The 16,987-nt window shown below is 39.8% G+C and overlaps 1 protein-coding gene across 1 annotated transcript in view; it reads right to left on the bottom strand.

Annotated features, from left to right (window-relative positions):
* The window catches only part of FBN2 (fibrillin 2), a 206,065-nt gene extending 189,305 nt beyond the window's left edge, over positions 1 to 16,760 (bottom strand). Inside the window, exons 1-3 of the mRNA XM_056847979.1 lie at positions 16,498 to 16,760; positions 13,904 to 13,986; positions 2,697 to 2,795 (exon numbers count right to left, since the gene is read on the bottom strand). Coding sequence (XP_056703957.1) covers positions 2,697 to 2,795; positions 13,904 to 13,986; positions 16,498 to 16,760 — 445 coding nt within the window. The remainder of the gene's footprint in view (positions 1 to 2,696; positions 2,796 to 13,903; positions 13,987 to 16,497) is intronic.
* Positions 16,761 to 16,987: the final 227 nt, after the last annotated feature.

The raw sequence follows: 16,987 nt of genomic DNA, 5'->3' as shown, positions 1-16,987 counted from the left end.
CATATGCAAGTGTTCTTTCCTTTAATTCTTCTGATCATAACAGCTTCGCCTTAAATCTCTAAGCAGGCCCTTGCACTTTCTGGTGTCACTTTAAGTTTCCCTTTAAAGTTAATGGCTTCACCATTCTTACTGCAATTAATTGTTTGCAACAATGACATTTGCTGCTGGCTCAGTTTAGATTCCACCTTCTATCCCTTCCCTATCCCATGTTTTCCATTAGTGGGAAAGATGACTGTATTTACTGAAATGGAAGACAATATTTTCCTTCCTTTTTTGCTTTGCAAAAAATGGGATGTCCTCTTCCATTTGGGTACATTCCTGGGGAGCATTCCTCTCTCTCAACTTACAGCCTGCTGCAGAAGCCGTGGAGGTGGACAGGAGCATACCCGTCAGAGTATCAAGTTGATCATAATAATCTGACAGACAGCTGACAGGTGCTGTCAGATCTGGGACATCTAAGCTGATGCAAGAGGTAGCAATTAGTCTTGAAGGTCCCAGGTGAACTGCATCTAACCAGTTTAAAGCAGTATGGTGATGTAATACTGTGGCCAGGTCTGCAGGTGGCCTAACTGATTTCAGGTGCTGGGATGTATATCAGTCTATTATGTAACCATAACACTGTCGCGGGGAAGTAGTAGTGGATGAGAAGTGTACGTGACAGTTTGTCTTTTGTGCACTGTAAATTAAACAACACTGCTTTCTATAAAGCAAGACTTCTGGTGGTGTGTCCTAGAGATCTCCTAATCCACTTGCTTCCACGTCAACCCCTCCACATCTTGCTTCCTGGGCTGTCTGAAGTTCAGACAGCTAGCTGGTAGACACCTCTCTCTACCTCAGTGGTAGCCAAGGATGAAGAAGAGTGTGCCACACCCTTTCCCACTGGCTGACTCACTGGGCCACTTGAAGCTGGTCAGCTAGTCCCTCTACCTCCACAGTAGCCAAGGACACAGAGAGAAGCAGAGAGAGAAGCACGCCACCCCCACTCCCTGGAATGGCATGCTAGGCTGCTTGCAGTCCAGCAAGTCATGGGGGTGCGGCAAGCTCCTCCCTGAGCTCTTGTGCCTTCCAGTTCATGCCAGAAGGTACAAGGGAGAAGAGCAAAGCATGTTGAATGTGTAGTTATAATTTTTCTCCTTTTTCCCTTTCTCTTTTTTTGGGGGTGGGGCTGTCTTACATTTGGGGTCATCTTCCTTTCAAGTAAATATGGTATTTATTCATATATTTTTCTGATTTCCTTTGAGTTTTTTTAAGTTTAATATTTAAAATTTTCAATCTGCTCTCCTCTCTCCCCATCCTCTTATTTTATGGTTTCAATATATTGAAAGGTATTTTTGTTACATAAACAGAATTTTGCATTTTATATATATTGTGAGCTGTTTGGTGGACTTGCAGTCAAAAAGTGAGGAAACAGTGCAATAAATACACAAATGATATATTTTATCCCTTCACTTAATATAATACAACATAATTAACTTTATTCATTCCCCCACCGATATTTGTCTTTGTTGTTTTATTGTATAAAATAATCTCCATGTTGTTACTTTTTATAACAAAATACTTTCTTTATTCTTTTCTTCCCCTCTCCCATGACCTTTTCTGACAGCATCAGTATCAAATGGCAATGTGGTACGACTCCTTCTATTCATATAACAAAGCTTGTAATCAAGTGATTACCCTGAACTTATGCTTTGTTTATACTTGTTAGGTTCTAGAACTGTGCGTATTTTATTTTATGTCTGGTGCCTTGTATACAATTACACCTTCAGAAAACAGTATTAAAATTTATAAAGCAGAACAAATTAACTGTTACTTTTATTTAAAGACTCTGAACACTACTCTCAAAATATATGCAGTGCATGTAACTTCCCAGGGTGTGCGCTTCTGGCCAAGCAAAATAAGCCAATCGACTTGGTGAGGAAGGACAACAGAGTGAGGGAGGATGACTGAATCCAGGCTCTCTTCCACTTCAGAATAATTGGCAAAATGCCAGTTTCTGCTATCAGTGCGTAGGCCTTGGCTGCTGGGTTGCTTGAGGAACTATGTACACTGCATCAGTCTGAATACATAATTCCTCATCAAGCTACATGTACACACATGGAAATTTGCTTCTTCATGCATATAGCCTCCAGCTGAATCAGGGTGAATATTTTATTTATATAAATATGTATATACACACACATACAAAAGTCATAGCACACAATCAGCCAGTCCCTTACACTCATCATCAGATATGTACCACTATTCCCTAAACACAGGTCTGATGAGTGGAAAAAGGGAATCAGGCAGGACACTTCAGCATATAAATTTAAACTACCTAGGTAGGAATTAGGATTGCCCATTTTCAGGTGGGGCCTGGAGATCTCCTGCTATTACAGTTGATCTCCAGGTAATAGAGATCAGTTCTCGCGGAGAAAATGGCTGCTTTGGTGGGTGGACTCCATAGCACTGACCATGCTGAAGTCCCTTCCCTCCCCAAACCCCACCTTCCCCAGGCTCCACCCCCAAAATCTCCAGGTATTTCCCCACCCAGAACTGTCAAACTTAGCAGGAATGCGTAGGCAGGATAAAAAGGGAGATTGTACTGCAACTGTAATATTTATATACTTTAAAGCATTTAAAATATTACATTTATTCTAAACATTAAAATGGAAAACTGCTAAAGAGTAACAAAAATCAAATATATTCTCAATCCTTACTTGATTTTGTTCCACAGGTTGGCAATATCTGTCCACTGGAGCAAGTGCACATGTTAGGGCGGGAACAAAATCCGTCGCCACAACTATTTCTACAAATTGCTGTGGAAGAAAACAATTTATTGTAATACTTCTAGTCCTGAGGTGTTTTCTTTGGGGGGGGGGGGGAAATCTGTTGTTTAAAAGAGTCACAAAAAAGCAAGCGCATACACAACAGTATATATTCCGAAACAATAAAGTTTTTTTAAATGTGCTGCCTTTGCATTTTTAAATTATTTTAGTATATTTCCTTCTCTGCAGACTGTTCCACATAGTGACATTTTCCTTTGAAAGCCACCTTGTTGCTGCAGTTGCCAATGCAGTATAGCAGCAACAGGGATTCTAGATTACGAGTTCCCCACATTTTCTCTCTCCCAGTCTCTGTGGTGGCCATCCCCCCCACCATACAATTGAGGGGGTTCGAGATTTTTTTTAAAAAAAATACCTATAATGGATAATGTGAAATACAGTTATATCAGTATATGTCAATGTTGGGGAGGTTGTCCGCATGGGGACTGGGGAAGAAAAAATGACTTTTGTATCACTAGGACTGGAAAAATCCAGATTCTCCTGCTCAACACAGAAGTCATACAGGCATTGCTAAGATCTTTCACAAAACTTTGCAGCAAGACAGGTATGGGAAAGATCAGAAAAAAATGCTGCAGGGAGAAAAAACTCGCTTCCCAAAAACATCAGATGGGGAACAAATAACCCATGCAGAAAAGACCACGGTTACACAGCCTGGACAACCTACAAGAACCAATGAACTCTGACCGTGAAAGCCTTCGACAATATGATGCAGAAAAGGTCTGTTATTAAATACAGGGTTGCAAAGATAGTCTCCACTGAACATACATGAACACATGAAGCTGCCTTATACTGAATCAGACCCTCCTCAGTCCATCCAAGTCCATATTGTCTACTCAGACCGGCAGCCGCTCTCCAGGGTCTTTCACATCACCTACTTGCCTGCTCCCTTTAACTGGAGATGCCGAGGATTGAACCTGGGACCTTCTGCATGCCAAGCAGAGGCTCTACCACTGAGCCACGGCCCCTCCCCTAAGTAGTTAGGCTGTATGCTGATCACCCAGATGACTTCAAACCACTGCACTATGGATTCTGATATGATACTTATTTCAAAGCAGGGCATTAAAGACACACACAATCTTATTTCCATAAAAGTAGAGAAATAGTCACTATAAAGAGATACCGTATATACTCGTGTATAAGCCGAGTTTTTCAGCCCAAAAAAAGGGCTGAAAAAGCCGAACTCGGCTTATACATGGGTCAATACGGTAGGGGAGGGGAGGGGAGAGGAGGGAGGAGGGAGGAGGGAGGGAGGAATTTACCGCTCGCAGCCTCGCCCGGGAGCCTTTCTCCTGCCGGCAGGGGCCTGGAGGGGCCGGCAGGAGGTTCCTGCCGGCTGCTCTGCCGCCGCCCAGGCGGCAGGGAGCCTTTCTTCTGCCGGCATGGACCTTCCTGGGCCGGCAGAAGGTCCCTGCCGGCCGCTCTGCCGCCGCCCAGGCGGCAGGGAGCCTTTCTCCTGCCGGCAGGGTCCTGGAGGGGCCGGCAGGAGGTCTCTGCCAGCTGCTCCGCCGCCACCCACGCGCCCAAGCGCCTTCCTCCGGCCGGCAGGGGCCTGGAAAGGCCTCCTGCCGGCCCAGGAAGGCCTCGCCGCCGATTCGCCGCGTCTCCCGGTAAGTAGGGTGTTCAGGGGCTCTTCCCCCTCCCCCCCTTGGATGGCACTGGGGTTGGGGTGGGGTGGGTTGGGGTGGGGTGGGAGGGCCTGGGAGGCCGGCGGGAGGGCGACCTGGGGCAGGGGCCCTGCGCTCTAAAATGGCGGCCGGCATTTTAGAGCGCAGCATTGCCGGTAAAGGGAATTTCTTATTGACCCTCGGCTTATACGCGGGTCAATAAGAAATTCCCTTTTCTGGCCTCAAATTTGGGGGGTCGGCTTATACTCGGGTCGGCTTATACCCGAGTATATACGGTAACCAAGTCTTGAAATCAGGGTGATCTCAGCATGTTTACTCCAGGATAATTGACCTTTAATGTTGCTTAAAGCATGAATGAGCAACTGTAACCTCATAAGCATGTGATCTTGCTCATGAATGGGTAATGCGCCAAAAGAAGCAAGTAGATCCTCTTCAAAAGCATCATGCTTTACAGTACTCTTCAAGGAGGAAGGACTATTCAACTGTTTCCTTACTGCAGACTTGACCGACTTCTTACTCCTTTCAGCGGTGGTAGTAAGATCTATAAGTGGTTCGTTGTCTGCAGGATGTTGACGAGGCAGCTTATCAGCTCTATTTATTAATATACCCCCACTGCTGCTGGCCTCCATTCTCCTCCTCTGGGCCATGCTCTTCACTAGCAAAAAATTTTCCTTTTGGAAAATACGATTGTAGGTATTTCTGGTTAGAAAGGACCAATGAAGGGATTCTCAGAGGAGGATGCAATTTAAACCTTTTGCCCTTTATAAACCCTGGGATCCTTTTAACATAATTTAGGTCAATTGACAAAAAGTGCAGATATAGCAAAAAAGAAAGGTTCTGGCTCTGGTTGGGTGCTGCTGCAGATGTGCGCTCCAGGAAGAGCTCTTCTTTTATTTTAGTTTAAATTTTAGTGGTAGTTTTCTATTGGGTTTACCAGGTTTTAATTGGTTTTTCTCTTTTTGTTTGGGTTTATCTTTTGAAGTTTGTAGTTCAAAGCTTGTTTGTCACTTGGGAAGTAGTTGGCTTCGGTAAGCCTGGGCATTTCTTTCTGAGCACAGCTGAATCCACATTCAGGGCTGGCTTAGTATAACCAACCTGGGAGGGGGGGGGGTCCTGTGTTTGGTGACGTAGCCTTGTGTTGCTGTTGGCTTGTTTTTTGTTTTATTACACTGGGTTTGGAGAGTAGCTCCGATAATGAGCCTCTACTAATGTTGTTGTTTGATTTTATTTTCTCCTTGTAAAAGGAGATTTGAACTGATGAGATTTTAGTTTTATCTAATTTAATAATTTTAAATAAACAGGAGATTTAGTTGTAATAATAAGAGATTTACAAGTATTAATAAAATAAAGTTGCTAGGCTAATACAGGGTTTTAAATTTTATTTTATCTTGTATGTTATATTTATAATATTTGGGGACAATTATTGGGGACAATTGTTAATTATTAAATATTTTCTGTTTATTCAAGCTGCAGCTAATAAGTAACAACAAATTTGAGGAGATTAATTTGGTAATTAAGCTGGGCAATTAAAGCAAATAGTTATTATATTCACATGGGGAAGAAATGGATGTATGCTCGCTAGTGTAAAATGGATGGATTTTTAAAGAACCTCTCACCAATAACTATTTCCAACAGATTTGATCCTTTACTTAATGATATTCCAGTTCCCTCCAGCTTTAATGATCTTTCAGTATGTTTTCAACAGGACTCTTTAATCAAGTGGGATGCCCTGGATTGAGATTCTGAAAAAGAATGCCACTCAAAATAAGAGATCTGAGGTTTTAGCCATGCTAGCATCCCGAACTCTTTTAATTTCAGAAACCCTACAACAATATTTGAGAAGATTAATTTACTCACAGAACAGATAGGATTTTTAATGTATTCCAAATGGACAAGTTTGCACCGTCCCTGACGCCAAAAGATTTGCCAAAGAGCTTCTCCAATGTCACACAAGATGTCTGTTGTAAATGGGCTGAATGAGGAGAAACAGGGGGGAAGGGGTGGGGTCTACAAGAAGAATATCCATACCCCATGCCCTGTATCCCCATTCTTGAGTTTAGAACATAACATAACAAAATCATTTTGAATATTTTTCCCTATCAAGGCCATATGATTAATTGGTCAATGAAGCAATCAGCTAAAAAACACTCTTAAGCAATTATACAGAGTTTTGGAATATGAACAGGAAGTTTATTTGGGGTAATCTTTTGGCCTCAGGGGCGGTGCAAACATAAGGATGGCCCCTTGCCCAATAAATTAACGTACTAGTGTGGAAGGGCCTGGCTTAAGCGGGAGGGGCCTCTGGCCCTAGGGGGAGATTCTTTGGTTACAGTGATGAGTTTAAAACAGACATCAGAGACTGGCTTTGCTGTTAACTTGGCACCTCCACGCTCTCTGCTGAGGACAGTAAGGAGACCTACAGGAGAGGGCTGGGGCTAGTGCAAGTTGGTGTGGTACTGCTCCATTGACCATAATGGATCAACCTCTACTGCTTATAAAGGTGCAACTCTTACAACTGCATTGACAGAAATTTAAAATCAGGCACTATGGAAATTATGCCCAACAATAATCCTTAAACTGCTCGAAATGAATAGATAAGAAAGGAATAACTCTGTACATTCTCTACCTTTGTTTTTAATTTGTGAACTGGACATGTTGTTTGCTTTGTATACTGGTTCTAATCATGTACTGTTGCATTTCAATAAAAATTATTTAAAAAAGAAATGATGCATCATAAGAGTGCCTACAATTTATACTTTTTCGGGCATATTTTTAAAAACAGGAATGGAACATGGAAATGAATATTTTTAAAAACGATTATACACACTGATTTATTGGGGGGGAGGGGTTTAATAGGTTGATGGACCCAACTCAGACGGATCACCTCTATTAAACACTTCACCAATATTAAGTAATAGTACTTTGAAAGTTTTTCTCATATGATCTTAAATATGTCGTTGTGGCTTTCTGTTGTTAATTGTACCCGCTAATTGTGAATCTTTGATATAATAATTCCACTTATTCAAGAGAGAAGCGAGTTCCATCTATTCCCCCTTCTGCAGACTTCTAACAGTGCATCCCTAAGGAGAGTTACTCCAGTCTAAGCCCATTCATTTCAACAGGCTTAGACTGGAGTAACTCTCCTTACGAATGCACTCTAAACCACCTACAGTGCCATAGGGTTTGCCCAACTACCAGGAGAAGCTTTGAGAGCAGGCAGAGGGTTGCAATAGGAAGAGAGAGGTGGCAATCCATTCTATAGTGGAAGATTCACTCGTGTTTCTTTGGATCCAATCCAATTTAAACATCAGGTATGAAAATGCTCTGTGGAGACAGGGCTGCAATATAAAAACAACTTTGTGTGTACAGATAATCCCTAACAAAGACCCAAGTTAAAATAAACATTAAGTTGAGTTTTCCACCACTTGAAAAAGTGTACTAAATACTGAATTTATGGTCAGCACTGTTACTATAGTTAGCAACCTTTCCATTGCATTTCTCAGTTACAAGATATGCAATTATATTTCATCTGTAAAACCAGGAGATAAACCTGGGATGTATAGCACAGTTAATACTAGCAAGAGAGCTATGACAAATAAACAGAAAGAAAAAAAAGTGAAATAATGATGGACTAGAACCAATGATCTGTTAAGGAAGGCCTCATTAGAACTGATGATCAAAGCATAAAAGAGCACTCATCTGAAACCAGCTATAACCCAACTAGCAGAAATATCCTTCTAATGTTATTTTCATTTATCGGTTTCCTCTAACGTTACAATCCTGTGTGTTTCCTTAACAACCACATTGGCCTTTACAGCTATGCTGGCACCTTCAAATGGCAATGGAGATGAGACAGAGTATGTGTTTATGTCTCACTTGCTGAGATGACTTTACTTCTCTGAATAGGCAAAACAGGTGGGTACCAAGCAAGGGAATTCTTCAACAGCCCTTGGGGTCCACTAGAAGGGACCATTAGTACTGCCACTACACTTGCAGAGACTTGGAGGAAATGATGAAGCACCACTGATGACAGCTCATAACAATCATAACCTAGCACTATGGTTATATAATGGAATACAACATAGATGGGAATACCCTCAAGGAGTCTCATTTATATTCAAAACAAAGAGGTTCAAACTTACTGACATGGCTAAAGTTGATCAGTTCTTTCGGAGATATGAAGGAGAATTAAGTAAACCACCACAACAACCAATTAAAGAACTGGTTGAAAAGAATCTTACAGAGAATGAGAAGGCTGCAGAAGCTTCAGGAGGAAAATCTCTGACGGAAGAAGAGGACACAGACTGAATTAGGGTCTGAGGATTTATGAGAAGGAGATGGGGATACTATTGGGGGAGGAGGGGGGGAAGGGGTATTATACCTGGGGGAAAATTTGAGTTACTAACCAACAAATGATGAAGATACTATCATGGAATGTTAATGGTTTAAACTCTCCAAATAAGAGGAGAAAAATATTCTATCATCTACAGAAATCAAAAGCTAACATTTTTTGTTTACAGGAGACACATATTTTAACAAAAGAGGTTTTAAGATTAGAACAAAATAAATTAGGTAAACTGTTTATTTCATGTAATGATAAGAAAAAGGTTAATGGAATAGCTATGTACATTCCTTTAATATTTGAACCAAAGATGTTGTATAAAGACAGGGAAGGGAGGATTTTGATGGTAGAGGTTCTGTGTGGTTACCAAAAAATAGTATTAGTCGGTATATATGCACCTAATAATAACCAAAAATTATTTTATATGGATCTAATATCGACATTGGCTGAATATGCTACGGAAAATATGTTATGGATGGGTGATTTCAATGGAGTAACAGATCCTCGTTTAGATAGATCAGCAAAAAAAAAACAGGGGAAATTTGAAGGTAAAATACCTGGTATTTTTGATCATTTAACAGAACAATGGGAAATGTTTGATGCGTGGAGAATGAAAAAAGGTAATAAAAAGGGATATACTTTTTACTCTTCAAGACATAAATCTCACTCTAGAATAGATATGATTTGGCTATCTAAAGATATTATATGCAAACTAGATGACCTTGAAATTTTACCGAAGGTTCTTTCAGATCATAATGCACTGTTGTTGCAAATGAATTTGGGAATTAAGAAAAACAAATCTTGGCATATTAATGAATATTTATTAAAAAATAAGAAAATTACAGACAAAATAAAAGTAGAAATACAACATTATTTTCAAGATAACATAAATAAAGGCACATCTGAAGATGTTGTCTGGGATGCGGGGAAAGCAGTGATAAGAGGCATTTTAATACAACAAAACTCGCGGTGGTTTAGAGAAAGAGAGTCAAAAAAGAAAAAAATACTGGAGGAAATTAAACAGGCGGAAATACAGTTAAGAAAAGCACAAACCAAATTACTTAAACAAGAACAGATTGATAAAATAAAAACTTGGCAACAACAATATGAGATTTTATTAACTACCGATATAGAAAGAAAAATATTATATAATAGACAAAGATTTTTTGAACATTCAAATAAACCAGGCAAAATGTTAGCATGGCAACTTAAACATAAAGAGAGGAGAAAGCCAATATTGAAAATAAGGAAGGATGGAAAAATTTTATTAGATAAACAAAAAATTACAGAAACTTTTATAGATTATTATTCTAATCTTTATACACAGGGAATAGTTTTAGAAAAAGAGATAGAAAAATATTTAACACAATTTGTATGGGATAAAATCTCACAGGAACAGAAAGAATTATTAGATGCAGAAATAACATTAGAGGAGTTAAAATCAGTAATAAAGAAAAGTAAATTAAACAAAGCACCAGGAGAAGATGGCTTCACAAATCTTTATTACAAAACTTTTATGGATCAACTATCACCAAATTTATTGAGAGTTATGAATAATTGTATACAGGGAGGATCCATTCCAAATACCTGGAAGAAAGCAAATATAGTTTTAATACCTAAACCAAACGCTGATTTAATGGAAGTTAAAAACTATAGACCAATATCATTATTAAACAATGATTATAAAATGTTTGTGATGATTTTAGCGAATAGATTGAAGAAAATTCTTAATAGTATTATACATGAAGACCAAGCAGGATTCCTTCCGGGGAGGTTAATCAATCAAAATGTTAGAGTTGTGTTAGACTTGCTAGAATATGCAGAATTTGATAATACACCTTTTGCAATGATATTTTTAGATGCAGAAAAAGCGTTTGACAATGTAAATTGGAATTTTATGAGGAAAGTGTTAGAATATATGGGTTTTGGTGATAAATTTCAAAAGGTTATTGGAAATATTTATACTTGTCAAACTGCTAAGCTAATAATTAATGGAGAATTATCATCACAATTTGAAATACAAAAGGGCACCAGACAAGGGTGCCCCCTTTCACCACTGTTGTTTATTATTATTTTAGAGGTATTGATGAGAAAAATTAGAATGAATGCAGAGATTGTAGGTTATAAAATAGGGAGAAATCATTATAAAGTTAAGGCATATGCAGATGATTTAGTGTGTTTTTTAACTGATCCTATTACTCAGATAGCTGAATGGAGCAAAATGATTGAGGTTTACGGAAAACTTGCAGGCTTTAAAATAAACAAAAATAAAACTAAAATATTGGTCAAAAATATTACACTCTTGCAGCAGCAGGAATTAGCGAGAGTAACAGGTTTTGGTATAGAACATAAAGTAAAATATCTGGGAATATGGTTAACTCCTAACAATTTTAACCTATTTAAAAATAATTATGAAAAAACATGGCAACAAATAAATACCGATTTGACAAATTGGGAAAAAATACCCTTATCATTGTGGGGTAGAGTATCGGTGATTAAAATGATGGTATTACCCAGGATGCTTTTTTTATTTCAAAATTTACCGATTATTAAGGGGTTCAAAGTTTTTAAAATTTGGAAGAAGGATATTCAAAAATTTTTGTGGGGAAAAGGAAAACATAGAATAGCGTATAAAAATTTGATTCAATTAAGAGAAACAGGAGGATTAGGTTTACCTGACTTGCAACAATATTATGAGGCTTCCTGCTTTCTCTGGTTAAAAACCTGGATTAAATTAGAAAATTATCGATTATTAGAGTTAGAAGGGTATAATCTTCGATATGGCTGGCATGCATATCTGTGGTATGAAAAGGAAAAGGTAAACAGAGATTTTAAAATTCATATTATTAGAGCTGGGTTATTTCAAATTTGGACAAAATATAAGAAGACTTTAGAAAATACGACCCCGGGGTGGATTAATCCAATAGAAGCTTATATGAAGAGGGGAAAACAATTAAACTTAGATATAGAGATATATAGGGGTATTATTGAATGGAAGGAGAGTAAATGGGCTTTAAAAAGCAGGGAAGAGTTAAATATAAAAGACTGGTTTTTATATTATAAACTACAAGATATTTTTAATAAAGATAGTAAACTTGGATTCAGTAAAAATAAATCCGAGTTAGAAAAGATATTAGATAAAGGAAATAAAGGATTGATTGGTAGGATGTATAAATTATTGATGACTATTAATTTAGAACAAGAAAGAATTAAACCAGTCATGATCAAATGGATGCAGGATTTAGGATTCAATATAGACCTGGATAAATGGGAAAATTTATGGAAGAGGGAGTTTAAATTTACAATAACTAATGAAATTAGAGAAAATCTCTATAAAATGTTTTATAGATGGCATATAACCCCATTTATGATATCTAAAATGAACAGTCAAGATAAAGGAATCTGTTGGAAATGTGGAAAAGAAAGAGGAACTTATATGCATGTCTGGTGGACTTGTAAAAAAATCAAAAAATTTTGGAAAAAAATAATAAAAGAAACAAATAATTTGATTAATAGTAAAGTGAAAAGAAAACCATTATTTTGTTTATTGGGAATACCCACAAACGATATTCATGATCGGGATAGGATTATTTGTCAATATAGTTTTGCTGCTGCAAGGATTGTGATAGCGAGAGTATGGAAACAAACAAGTAAACCCTCAATTACAGAATGGAGAGAGAAAGTGTGGTTATATATGAGGATGGCCAGATTAACAGAAATTCTGCATGGAAATGATTTGGAAGAATTTAAGTTAACATGGTTTAAGGCTACCTCATATTGGGATAAGTTGGCAAAAATGGATTTTACTTTGTTATTTAGTGAGCTATAGAAAATTATTCTTTAAGCAATATTAGAATTTAGATAAATAAATAAAGCTACCGGACACTTCTATGGAAGTCATGGTGATGGGTCACTTTTGGTGGGTGGGGGGAAAGGGTATTTTTCTTTTGATGAATGTATTAAAAAATGAAATGTATTCAATATGTTATGTGAATACCCTTTTATATCTATATATGTATTTTTTTTCTTTCTTTTTTTTCTTGTTTCTTTTTTCTTTTCTTTTTTTTTTATATTGTAAAATTCAATAAAAAATTATAAAAAAAAAAAAAAAAAAAAAAAAAAAGGAATTAGGGCCCCAGTATTAGTGTAAAGGCATAGACTGTGCCCATGCACTACTGCTGGAAGCTTAGAACCTGATCTAACAAACTGTTACTGTGTCAAAGTAGCAATTCCTCACATCATGCCATAAACCACTCTTCAAAATTAGCTATTGCCAAAATTCAAACCAACCTTAAAAACCAGATTTCCTAGTCTGGTTTTCACGTCTCTAATCATGGAGGTGTGATGGCTTGATATTGTTGATCACTAGTGAAATAAAACCATTCAGCACAAGTGCAAATCTGTACCCGTCAGGGCTGGCCTTAGCAACAACTTTTCTAAGGCTCAGCTCTGGTGAAACAAAGCCATGAAGAATCTGTTCAACTGACTTACATGTTTTTGCCAAATTATGTCAATAGCCAGATTTATTGTAACAACAGTTAACTAACCCAAACAAATAATGGAGCTATTAAGATATTTGTTAAAAGTTCTAATCTAGTTAATTTGAATGTGCTGAAACACAGCTCTAGGGTTGCCAACCTCCAGGAAGGAGCTGGAGATCTTCCAGAATTACAGTTGATCTCCATACCTCTGAGATCAGTTTCCATGGAGAAAACGGCTGCTCTGAAGAGTGGACTCCATGGCATTATACCTTGATGAGGTCCCTCCTCTCCCAAAACCCCACCCTCCCCAGGGTCCACCCCGAGAGCTCCAGGAATTTCCCAACCTAGAGATGGCCACCTTACTCCAGATAAAAATAATACTTAAGGTAACTACTATAGCTATTTCTGAACTTCTAAAATGCTTCTGTTATTCACAGATTTGCTCTACTGCCAGTATTTCTGTTATAGAATGTCAATTTCTGTTTGTTAAATACAAAATGAAACCCTAAACAGCCAAACTTGATTCATGTCTTACTTACTTCTATGTGTAATGAGATGTTACAATTCTTTTGGGGGTAGATTATTATGCAGAGCTTATAAAATCTGAAGTCAAGTCTAATGTCAAACACTTACGAACAATACATTGATTTCCCCCAGGGAGTGTTTTCCATCCAGGGCAACAATAGGAGTGGAATCTGGAGCCACACACATTTGGCCTGTCACATGCAAACAAGTGTGTACATAAAAAAATAGTTCAGTAAAAACATCAATTCAAATTTTAGCAATGCAAAATAAACATGTAATTGGCCACAGAAACAATGCAAGTTGTATTTCATAGTCCTATTTCTTAATTTAATCAGACCCCTCCCTCCAAAGAACACTCCTCTATAACAAAAAAAAAAGACTCCGTATTTAGTAAGGGCTCCATTTTTAAAGGATTTCAAAAGCATGAGAAGGAACAATGGAGCACAGTTTTGCCTACTATGACTCTTTTACAGAGTAAAATCTCACTCTAAAGACACCTACATTAAAATTGTCCATCTTAAAACAAGAATTACATGTTATGTGTAACACTGATATACAAGTTGCATATTTTAGAAATTGAAAGGATTCACTGTGGATTTTATAACCTCACACTTTAAAGTCTCACTCACCCAATCTGAAAAAAAAAACATATTTCTTCAGCAGATTTTAATTGAAATCACCCGCAAGCATTGCTATACTAAAGACCCTTGAAACTTCATCATGAAACTGAGGCAAGATTTGCCACATTTGGTATTGCTATTAGTGTGGTGCAAAAGCCAGATGTTTTTTGCACCACATAGCAATGCCCAACACACAAGAAACTTTCCAACCTACCAAAAGTTAATATTAACATTTAAAATAGAACTGTCATTTCAAAAAATAAAACCAACAGCTACAGAAGGAAGAGACTTAGAGCAGAGTAAATGGAGACAACTGCAAATATTTGTGCTGAAGGTCTGGAGAGACTACACAGATATATGATGAATCTTACAGGACTGATTGGAAAAACAAGCTGTATAGAAAGGTGGCAGCAAGGATATGGCTGGAGCTTACACAGAACATGCTGGTACAGCATGGGGCAAGATATAGTGGAATGTACGGAACCGGCTGCCCAACACATCAAGCCATAAACCAGATGCTACTGTGGATCAGGTAGTGAAAAACTTCAGAAATAAGGGACACTGTGGCTGGGTGAATAGAAATTGAGGGAAGCCCATTTGATTTTCAAATATGTAACACATTATGTAATAGAAAACTACTGTTGCTCTATAAAGCCCTACCAAATGCATGGCAATGCTTCATTAGAATGCTTAAAAGACAGCACATTATCACCCTGTTCGGGATGTGGGATGGAACAGGACCACAGGGAAGAGAAATTTTCAGGGAAGATGCTAGACAAGTAACTGGGTTGCTTAGAGATAGAGGACAGTAGCAGTCAGGATTGCTTTAGTGGACTAAAATAATCAAAAGACAGCTACTTTCTTTTCTTTTTTTAATAAAAGGGGGATAAAGACCACTTAGAGATTAAGGAGAATGTGCTAGGAAATTGACTGGGACTTGATGTCATGATTCATTATGGACTGCATGGAACTGACCATGATAATTAAGCTTTTGATGAAGTAGCTATCAGATGCATGCAAACTTTATGGAGTCAGGATCAAGTAATGATTTAGTCAAAATTTTTGAGAGTAAGCAAAAATTAACCTACAAGTTGCATTAAGTGCTTGAGGAAAGGAGAATCAGGAAGAAAGTTAATGAATTTCCTGGACAGACTAAGAAGTTACTGTATGTTACAGGGTGGAGAGAAGTATGAATGCTCCAAAGTACGGTCTTGGAACCTGAACCTTTTCTGAGAACAGAATGTTTGCAACGTTTCGAGAGTACAAGGATTTATCTGGAAGACACAATATTGTAAGCTGGGTGGTTAACCCGAGATGGCATATGAGATACTGAGCACTGCAGAAAAGAGAGGGGAATTATAACTGGATGCAGAATGAAAGAGTACTTGAGAATTTTGCCTGAGACAATCAGAAACATCTGGATTGTACTGAAGGAGGCTACATGGGTATATTTAAGTCTGAAAAGGTGTTGAGAAGCTGGAGGCTGTTGTCCCAGTAAAGGTGTGGATGCAGGTGTGTGGCATAGTTCTCAGGAAGCGCAGAAGAGGTAGTAACCCGGTGCCTGGATTGTACCACCTCAGATTACAGGTGAAGGTATCACATGATAGGATGTCTCAACCTTCCCCAAAGGTCCCTCCCCACTCTAAACTAGCAAGCCAAGGGCGAGGATAAGCTAAAACTCTTTTGTCCGTGACATCAAATGAAATCACACAAAGCTGCCTTCTACTGAATCAGACCATGGGCCCATCAAGGTCAGCATTGTCTACTCAGACTGGGAGCAGCTCTCTGGGGCTTCAGGTGGGGGTCCTCCCCATCACCTGCTGCCTGGTCCTTTTCAGTGGCACCTGGGTCCTCCCGCACGCCAAGCGGAGGCTCTCCCACTGAGCCACAGCCCATCCCCAGAGCCTAGGTCGAAGTTCCAGGATTTTGCTTTGGGCATGGGGGAGTGTCGTATCAGCCACCCCCCCACCCCCCACTTGCAGTCTCCAGAGGTGCAATCCAGCCCCGGCGTGACTCCCTCGCCTGTCCTTCGTGCGAACTAGGCCTACCTACGGGGCGTGCGAAGGCACCCCGCTTTCCTACCCCCTCAGCACGTCCTGCTGGCCTCTCCTGCGGACTCGGCTGGCGGCAGGCGCTGCGCCCCCTCTGGCCACGCTCTCCAAGGCAGGGTAGCCGCCGCCGCCTGCTGCTCCATCCGCGGCGGCGGCGACGGGACGGACCTGCTGCTGCTGCTGCTGCTGCTGCTGCTGCTGCTTGGGCTGCCCGGCTGCTCCCTGCGCCCAGAGCGCCACACAGCCCAGCCACAGGAAACAGGGCTGCAGGCAGAGCCCCCGCCGTCTCCCCATGGTCGCCAGCGACGCCCCGAGCCCCGCCGCTTCGGCCCGCTTCCTCCCCGCGCCAGGCAAACTCCGCCGCTCGCCGCCGCTCGCCGCCGCCGCCGCCCTCTCCCCTCAGCGAGACGCTCCGCGGGCCGTATCGGCGGCGAGGGGGGCTGCTGGCGTCACTCCGCGCGGCATCCTGCGCTCTTTCCCCTTCTGGCCCTCCCGAGCCCCTGGAAGGCGGCTTTCGGGGG

The sequence above is a fragment of the Euleptes europaea genome, chromosome 4, assembly GCF_029931775.1.
Source record: "Euleptes europaea isolate rEulEur1 chromosome 4, rEulEur1.hap1, whole genome shotgun sequence".
Classification (NCBI taxonomy): domain Eukaryota; kingdom Metazoa; phylum Chordata; class Lepidosauria; order Squamata; family Sphaerodactylidae; genus Euleptes; species Euleptes europaea.
Note: the sequence above shows the minus strand (reverse complement) of the source record. Positions and strands in the feature narration are given on the sequence as shown.